The following is a 10,155-nucleotide window of genomic DNA, read 5'->3' on the forward strand; positions in this document are numbered from 1 at the left end:
ATCCGACCCAAGGACCTGGAGGATTCTGCAGCTGACTGTGACACCTGCAGCTGTGCCTGGGTGTGACCCCTATGCTGGAGGAGAAGCACACAAACCCACGGCCGCCTCTCCCATGACCAACAGATTTACAATACACAAATAAAAGACAGAAGTAGAATTAATCATTGGATTCAGTGGACAAACTGCAACATACCCTTTAAATGGCTAGTACTTCTTAAGGCCTTGTGACACAGGAACATGGAACATGGTGGATCCGCTCCACAGTCTGGACAAACAGAGACAATAAATAACCACAGTGTGTTTACAGTTATGTGCTATGTTTTTTTAATAAATACAATTTTTCGTCGATTTGTGAAATGAGAAGTAAATGAAGTCAGTTAAAATGCATCGTTCTCACTTTCAATGTTTCATGAATTTATAAAAATAACTGGAAAAAAAGTAGGTTGTAATTGTGTCATGTGCCGACAAAGTATGGCAAGGTATAAAAACATATAAGTGCTTCCAGCTTGACAATGTTCAAAAAAAAAGAAAAAATCTGGGAGATTGACAAAACTTTCAGATAAACTGTGCAACTGCTCTGATTTATCTGATGCTATCTGAAGCACTACTTGGACAAACATGGTGCAGGAGACATCAGAAGAAAACCTCACCCGTCTCCTCATCACATAAATTCTGCAGAGCAACATCTAAAAATACAAAGGTGTAACTTTCTAAGAACTGACTGATTAGGCTGCAAACTCGTACACAGGCTACAAATACTGCCACAAATCCCATTATGTAAATGTCCTACTAGTTACTGTATAGTAGTGAGCGTGCAGCCCCCTGCAGAGAGAAACTCTGTGAAGGAACATGTGTGTATGTTTGACAGAAAGAGGAGGGAAAGGGACGGACAGTCCCACGGTGAGACTGTGAGGAGCAGGGCCAGTCTTTCTTCTCCTGACTGGACTGGTTAAAGCAAACAAATCCCTCTGGCCAAGCAGTAGGCCGAAGACAAGCGCTCCCTGGGCCCCGCGGAACTCTCCTGCTACTTTACACTAAACTCTTCCAGATGATTTATGGGCTCTCTCTCCTCGCAGAGACTCGCTGCTGCTCACCTTTCATTCACCAGAGCGCAGGCTGACGGGGGCTCTCCGCTCAGTGCACTGGGACTCGTCATTAACCCAGTACGCACCGCATGACAAGCACCACAATCTGCTGCACGTTCGACCTGCTTGTTCTGCTTTAAACCGTTCGTTCCCCTGCAGCAGTCTGATGAATTCTTCATGCTAATTTCCCAGGGAGGCAGTAGGGATCAGTTGAAGTCCTGTTTCTGCATCCTGCTGTCTTAATGCTGGGATGAACTCAAAGGGTTTATGAAGGGTCACATCTGTATACGGGGCAAACACACTGCTCTGCTGCAGGGATGATGATAGGAACTCTCAGGGCTGCAAGTGCCCTGGACGACACTGAGGTCTTGTCCTCTGTATTTTCATGTGGTGGACTGCAGGTACTTAAAAATCCACATTTGGCGTTTTTATGATTTGAATTGTTATTTTTTATAAACTAAATAGCATTAACGCATCTCTTTGTGATGTCTTTATTATAAAGGGACACCTGTCAACGGACCATCACCCCTGTATTTGTATAAGTCTTGCTACATCCCCGAACGTCACCAGGGTCTGTTTTGGTTGTTTTTACAATACAGGTTCAAAATGTCACATTATATCACACATGCTGTGATCACACTACTCCCGGGTAGGAATATAGATCTTCCATAACTAATTGTCTTGCAATACCATCAGCGGTACATTCTGAAGTGAGCAGGCGTTCGGAGTCCTTATCATCAGAAAGAAAGTTGTTGAAATGGGATGTTCTGATCTAGCTATCTGAACCGTATGATAGCAATTGCATTTCAAACTTAATATCCAATGATGCTGGCTGGACATTATCTTGGCCATTTTCACAATGAATGCACTCTTTGTATCTTGTGTTATTATTACACACAAAAGGACAATTATTCTATTGTCTGCCTCATTCTGACCTGCCTGCTGCTGAATGTCCCCGATGTGTGGATAAATAAAGTTCTATCTGATCTAAACACATGCATTAAAGTAAAAGCAGGGTTTTATTGTTGTGTCTCAATATGTTTTGTATGCGAAAATCTAAATTTGTAAATTAACTAGCAACTATAGCTAAATTAATTTATTTAGCTATAGTTAAATTCATTTAACTATAGCTAAAGTGGAGCAAAAGTGCAATATTTGCCTGTGAGATCTAGTGGAGTAGAAAGTTGTAGTATATTACAACACTCATGTAAAGTAGCCCCTACAATTTGAATACAGTAATTGAGTAAATATACTTAGTTACATTCCATCATTGTTTACCAAACACCAGTAAAAATGAACAACAATAATACAAATTAAATTATTTATTCATAGGAATATATGATTTGATTTCAGTTGTTCATAGTCTATATATGGTCTTGTATATGGGTGACTGAAGCTTATCTACCTTATTTTATATAACAGCGTTAGAGAGCTGCCCAAATATGATGGTTTACCCACCTTTTTCTTTTACCACTACAGCCCTGCTCTCAGTCATACTGCTTCTAACCTGTAGGTCACCACGACCCAACCTCCTTCACTCTGTAGCACAATACATGGTTGTTGTTATACTTGTCCACAGGACACCGTAATTGTTTCCTGCATTAGTTTATGAAGCTAATAGCATTCCTGTGCTATTACTGATTTTTATGTATTTATTTTGCCATTTTTATATGCTTTATAGTTTTTATTGTTTGACTGGAGTCATTTGGTGTTTTTCCCACCAGTGTGTTGACCTGAGCTCTCTGTTTTGTTTTATGGTAAATGGGCTGCATTTAAGTGTTGTGCTTTTCTCGTCTTTACGACCACTCAAAGCGCTTTACACTACGACTGGTGCAGAGCTTACCAAACTAAATTCCTAACAGCTCCACTGAAATGGCAATAAAGCCTGAATCTTCTGTCCAAATTGCACCTGAGCTTTAAGACCACATGTAAAGCCATAATAAAGACAGGCTGCTACAGACAGAAACATCGTCCAGCTGCCAGCAGCCCGTCACTCACTTTCACCGCCACTCTGGTGATGATTACCAGAGCTGAGCTTTAGTCAGTGTAACGCAGCTTTTCCAAGTATTTTAATATTTCTGCATCACACTTCATATTTTACTGACGTCTCAGGCTTAGTCTCAGCAGGATTTGGACAATTGTACAACTGTATAATTTATTGTTTTATTAATCATCTCCAATGATTCATTCTCCCGAACCACATGATATGATTAGGAGCAAACACTGAGCTCAGATAATGTCATCGTTACTCACCGATTCGATGACTAGAGCTTCTGAGAGTGGAAGGAAATTCAAAGAAAAAGAATGCACAATACTATACTACTATTATATACTAACATTATCCAAAGTAAACTGTGTTGTTCTTAAGTCTTGTAAATTAACCTGGTGTATTTTACAGATATACTCGCAATGTCAATTGTTGACATAAGTAAGACTTCAATTAAGAGTAAAGGGGCCATATGAAGACATTTAAAACATATTGACATAATTTAATGTGTAAAAAGTAATAACATCACAAGAATAAAGTCATAATTTATTGATAAAAAAAGTTTTTAGGATAAAAGGAGAGGAGAACCTGTGCTGGTCAAAGTTTCACACAGATGTAACCCATAATATACAGTAGAGCACTTCCAAACATTTCCTCCTCCATATTTCCTTTATGTTGCCTGACTGCTGTATGTAAGTGACCTTACTAGTTTCAAGTTAATCTTATATTAGGTTTTCATTGTAGTGGGGTGTATTGGCGTGATAGGGTAACTTTATTTACATTATGCTTTACAAATGCAGTGCTATATAAAACACATGTGTTTTGTAAGGACAGATATGGTAGAAGGTGTAGCTGTGTCAAGCCATTTATTCTCTGTTCCTATGACTGCATTTAAACTCTGTGCAGTATTTCATGTCAGGCTGTTGAGCTGCAGCTTCTCACATCTTAATCACAGCGGCTCTCTGGAGGTCTGTCCGTGTGCAGCGCTGCAGCTCTATCTGAGGCTTATAGCATGGAACTATTAACCCCAACATCTTGATATGTAAAACTACAAGCACGCATTCTTTTAAAGATTTTCATCACCCTCCCTAATGTTGTTGCCGTGGACCTTTGCGGCCTCAGTTGCACCATCATCATCTCACGTCAGCTGTGGTGTAACCTTATCCCGCCTTGTGTCACTGGGGAGCAGAGGGCTGTGCAGCAGCCCCGTGCGCTGCATTCACAATCGTATTTCCACAGTGAGTGCTTTGCATTATGACTTCTACTCAAACTACAAAAATGATATAGCACAAAAATATATCAAATTAAAGCTTATCATGGATTTAATACTTCCTATATTTTCTGAATCTGAAACTTACAATTTCCATTATTTATTCTCTGTACATTGGGGCAATTAACAGAGCTAATAAATGTTATCTGCTTGTCAGTCAAAGAAACAGCTGAATAATCCAATGTTAAATCCAATGTAAACTGCCTGGATCCTCCATCAGCACTGCTGGTCAGAAGGTGAAAAAGCTTGAGTGTGAATTAAAACAAGTTATTAAGAGCTAAGTAGAGTTTTTTGCACTGATTATTTAAATGGAGAAATAGTGAATTGTGAAGGATCCTGGCAGTAGATTGGTAACATGGAAAACTAAAATGGCACTCAGAGAGCAGGTTCCTCCTCCAAGGCCCAACAGTTCCCTTAGGAAACCACATTTGCATTAATTGATCCAGATCTTTATATATGGATCTGCACCAAATTGCACAGACTCATAAATATCAGTCCCCTAAAAATGCCTGATTATTTCCATCAAGGTGCACCAAATCATTTTCTGGGAAATCCAGGAAAATACCCAACACCCCAATCCAGATTTGCACCAAAATTCAATGGGCTCTTCCCTGACCCATACCACATTCTACCACCAAGTTTCGTGGTAATCCGTCCAGGCTAACAAACAGATGAGTCTTCTTGGCGGAGGTAATTAAGTCAGTCTGAAGCATGTTTGATTTACTGTGTTCGACAGGCTTTTGTCCACATCAGCGTGTTAGCTCCACAGCAAGCTGCTCTCTGCACACAAGCATTTAGATCCACATTCAAGTGAAAGTGAAAATTAAAATGAAATGCGTCACTGAGTGACGATGTGCATAACTCACAGTAACAGTTATCTGTTATCTCCTGGAAGGTCACAATAGGAGTCATTATTGTTCCAGCTTTTTGGTTTAACACCAATGTTAAAATCACATTACCACAACTGATCCTGTGGGGAGCATGAACTTCTGAACCAAATTGAACAGCAGCCTCTCTCGTCCAAACCGGAGCGACGGAGCTGCCTGATGAAGAAGCAGCAGTGAAATATGTCTTGTGCTTGTTGTGAGGTATGAGGTGATCGTGCTGGAGGCCTGAGCACAGTGAGTCCAACAGAAGCTGAGGGAGAGACAGACTTAATGCACTTTTAATTAAACCATCATGTGCTGCATCAGCGGCTCAAGTGAGGGCCTCACATCTATATTAGCACTGCAGTACCTAGCCTATCAATATTACTGCACCGATTAAGAACATTAAATTCAGTAATTGCACTAATTGGGAGTTATTTGTAAAATAAATAGGACGGAGCTGCCATTAAAAGGCCCCAGCAGGGTTTTGTGCCAGATAGATTTGATAGAGTGGCTGCCTCTGTGTTTCCACCTTGTTTTCCCTCTCTCTTCAAATGATCCAGAAAATATCCTAATGAAGAATGCAGGTGGGAAAATCATTATGTATCCTGGAGGTCTGACTACCAGGGAGTAGGGCTTTATTTGTGGCTGACCACGAGAGAAAATACAGCTAATGACCACGCTCAGAGCAACCAGCACGGCTGATTGGAGCTTAACTAACCCATGAAGACCCATGATTTTCTTCAGGGGCTCAGTGGCTCGTTGCAATCCAACATCCGGAGTACAGTGTCAGTGTGTGTGTGTGTGTGTGTGTAGGCTACAGCAATCATTTTACTGTAAGTGACTGCTTATCAAAGGTATGTTAATACAAGGAGCGGCTTCCACAGAGCAGAGACCCTGTTGAGAAATTACAGTACACGTTTTCAAAGAAAACAGATCTCAAGACATTGAATTCTGTCTGAGAAGAAACTTCTGCCTAAAGCTGCATTTCCTCTGCAGGAACTTTCCCCAGGAACTTGGAGCCCTCGCAGGAACTCCAGACCAGGGTCTAAGATTTCAGGAACTAAAGTACAGGAACCCTTGGGGTGGAGCCTACAGCGCCTGAACATGCCTGATTGGTTGAGTACTCAAGTATTTTATTTCAGCCAATAAATCTCTGCTATATATCACAAAATCTGTTTAGCTTTTCGAATGTTTTGAATACGCTTCATAATAGTCTTTTGCGATCAACAGCTGAACAAGTAGAATCTCATATTGTATAGTATCACATTTATTGTAGAGTCTTCTACATTACTTGGAACAGGTTGTTGACTGCAAATTGTTGTGATCCATCTTTAATAAAAGCGATTGAACTGAATCTTATAACTTACTGTTGATAACAATATAGCAGAATTGTGAAATTGTATAGTGCAGTGTGTTTTTATTCAAATGTAATATTATGCTGCATCTTAACTGTAGAAAAGAAACTCAGAAAAAAACGCAAACTCAAGTCATTATCATGGATATGACAAACAAATGACTCCTTTTTTGGCATTAAGTTACATTTATTTTTAATTGAATATATTCTAGTATATATTAACATATTTGATACACTTCAGCATATTTACTCCAAATGTATTTGATCATAATGTATGTATGACTCATATGACAAGTCTAGAGCCCTTGTGATTTTTGTTCATACCTTGAAAGAAAATTTATTTTGATTTAAATGTTAATAAATCATGATAATATGTTTACTATTATTTAACCCACAGAGCTTTCCATGAAAAACCTTCATACTCCTCAGAGTAGAGAACCTGATAGCCAGCCCTTACCTAAATCACACAAACATAGCCCTCTGTCATTCACTATAAATTTGAAAATATATAGACGGAAATAGTGACTGAAAGCAGATGCATATGATTGCTTCTCAAATAACACTGCTGTAACGAGCAAGACACTGAATATTTTTGATTTGATTTCAGATCATTCACTTCTCTCTGTTCCTGATGAGCTTGATCTCATGTGGTAATGCCCACCATGACTTCACTAATGTCCCACAGTTTACTGGCGACTTCCCGGTCTGTGGCCTTGTCCAGCAGAACCTGAGGCCGACCATCTGCAAAGCACTTTCCCTGCACACCGTCTGCGTCTGGGCTGCAGGCCAAGAACACTGAAGTCCGAGCTCCTTCTTCGGGGCTCTTAAACAAGCCCCAGGAGAGCAGGTTAAACACGGGCTGAGCTAACACCGGGACATGAACGTGCCTCCCCAGATTAGTCCTCACTATGCCTGGAGTCAGGGCGTTCACCGTCACGCCGCTGCCCTCCAGTCGGTGGGCCAGCTCACAGGTGAACAGCAGGTTGGCCAGTTTGCTCCGACTGTAGGCGGAGGCCTTGTCGTAGCTGTGCTCGCTGTTCAAGTCCTCAAAGTCGATGTGACCGTGCTTGTAGAGCTTGGAGGAGACCACCACGATGCGGCTGGGAGCAGACCGCTTCAGGAGGTCCAGCAGCAGGTGCGTGAGCAGGAAGTGGCCCAGGTGGTTGACCCCAAACTGCATCTCAAAGCCGTCCTCTGTTCTGGTGTAAGGACACTGGTAGACTCCAGCGTTGTTGATGAGCACGTCCAGCCGAGGCTCCTCCTGTTCAACAGCACAGAGGAGACTATGAGACAGATAATCTGTGTGCTTTTACTTTGATGGCATACTGTGAACTGTGCAGGCTGTGCTTCAGGTTCAGTGTAAAACCTGCATTTGAGGATATACAACAATGTGTCTCACTTCTATGTAATATTTATAAGCCATAATCTACAGTATACACTATGCGTTAATATGGGATGGAAGCTGTGTGAAAATAAAATTATCCGACTACTCCTGACCATACACTGATCACTAGCTGCTGTTAGTGTGGTATGGTAAATAATAAGTGATGGGTTTTCACTTCAGAGTCAGGATATCTCAGCAACAACTCAAAAACCTAACTTTCTGGAGGTCTTGATGACATAATGAACTAACTTAAAATAATCCTGTCATGTTTCATACTGAGGATAGCTTACTGTTTAGATAAATATGGAGCTGAAAAGACCTTTAAAACCATATGGGAACCAATTTGACCAATTAAAGAAGATATGACCAGTGAAAGTCACAGAGTCCCCATAAAGTTCAGATTTTATTAGCTCATATCTCTCTCCATTACATTTCAGTTCCATAAGTTTCTCATGAGACCAAATCAGCATGTTTCATTAAGATCTGAGAGGGTGCGGCCCATAAGTGGGATGATTTGACTGATGACAAACTGATCACCTGTGCCACCCTTTCATTGTTTTTTAACTTTAACTCTAAGGATTAGCAGCAGGACATTATCGGTTGGGATTAGCAGTTTACTCTCAGGTATTTTTGTCACTTTCCTTTTTAGTGATATGTATAACAATTTTAAATAATGTATTATATATTTTATTTTAACAATAAAGTTTCACGTCTTATTTGTTTATATCTATATTTAAGTTGTCTTACTTGTTTTTATTCTCCTTTATTTATTTTAAATTTCAGTGCGTGTGAAATCACCTTTTATTTGATATATATGTCATATGAAATCTACTATTTTAATAAAATATCGAAACATTATTCATCATAGTATTTGTGTTCATGTTTTGGGGGAAAGGCAGAAGACTTATAACTTTAACAGTGTCATTAAGCACATGTTGTTTGAAATGTATGCCGAATCAAAGAGTGATATTTTGTCAAGGACGTAATGAACAATATCAACTTTTGAGTACATTGGTTTTCTAGATAACAGAGGTCCAATCATAAAATAGGTAGATTTATGAATGACGTTTGGCCTGCCGTTCCTTTCTTGCTGACACCTGGGGTATTCGGGCTGTCCGGTGACATGACGCCATGTCGCTACCTTCATCACGTCCTGACAGAACGCGTGTACAGATGTGAGGGAGGCCAGGTCCAGCTGTTTGAGGACCAGCTGGGCCCTGTCGGCCCCGGTCTGCTCTCGGATCTCCCGGGCCGCCTCCTCCGCGCTGCTCAGGTCCCGGCAGGCCATGATCACGCGGCCCCGGAGCTTCACGATGGCGGCCGCCGTGGCCTTTCCTATCCCGCTGTTAGCCCCGGTCACCAGCACCGTCTTCCCGCTCATCATTCTGTCACCGGCCATCGGAGGTGAGGCTGAGCGGAGCTCCGGGCGTCACGAGCTAACGGGCTAACCGAGCGGCCAATAACACGAAAACACTCCATTACCCAGAGTTCACAGCGACAGTTCCCTTCGCGGGAGCTCGTAAAACGGACTTTCAACAATTCAAATGACTTAGACAGAGCAATGTCCCAATGGAAGTTTATTATTATTATTATATCTTAAAACCCTCGGCTTTAATATGCCAGCAAAGGGTAACAAGAATTTTGAACCAGGCTTTATCCAATTTTCTAGAAATGTATCTAAATTATTGCATAAGCTATATAATTACATAATGCATCCTTTGCATATTTCAAAACAATTGTTTGTAGAGACAGAGAATCCTCTTAATGTAGATCAACTGGAGAAGTTTCATTGTGATATCTGTTCGTAAATAATATTTTAACCTTATACAACTGTTGCATTTTTTTCTTTCTAACTTTACATATATTCATTACATGTTTTTTTTTTTCCCAGAAACTTTCTAATTGGGAAATTACACAGCCATGTGCGTTACCATTTTATTTACTGACATGCATTCTAAAATTTGTCTGGCAACAATTAGGACTGTATAATGTCTTTATTTTCTCTGTGGTATGAACAGAGTGCATACAAGTGTGGACAATCAGTTGGAAGATTAGGCCCTATCATGACATCTGGCCTCTACACACATCAACAAAACCATTGCAGATAATATGTTTTAGAAAAGAGCAGCACTAATCAGCTGTGTGATGAAAAGATAAGGAGGAAATGACCGCTGCAGGGCCCAGAGGTGGTAATGTCAGTCCACTG

At 40.7% G+C, this 10,155-nt stretch overlaps 1 protein-coding gene across 1 annotated transcript; it reads right to left on the reverse strand.

The window, feature by feature from the left end:
• Positions 1-6,731: 6,731 nt before the first annotated feature.
• On the reverse strand, positions 6,732-9,427 carry LOC118116974 (retinol dehydrogenase 14). The gene is made up of 2 exons (XM_035168971.2): positions 9,091-9,427; positions 6,732-7,826 (listed from the first exon to the last, which is right to left on the reverse strand). Exons 1-2 carry the CDS (start codon positions 9,346-9,348, stop codon positions 7,209-7,211), a joined length of 876 nt encoding a protein of 291 aa, XP_035024862.2. The 5' UTR covers positions 9,349-9,427; the 3' UTR covers positions 6,732-7,208.
• Positions 9,428-10,155: the final 728 nt, after the last annotated feature.

Source organism: Hippoglossus stenolepis, chromosome 10 (genome assembly GCF_022539355.2).
Source record: "Hippoglossus stenolepis isolate QCI-W04-F060 chromosome 10, HSTE1.2, whole genome shotgun sequence".
Classification (NCBI taxonomy): Eukaryota; Metazoa; Chordata; class Actinopteri; order Pleuronectiformes; family Pleuronectidae; genus Hippoglossus; species Hippoglossus stenolepis.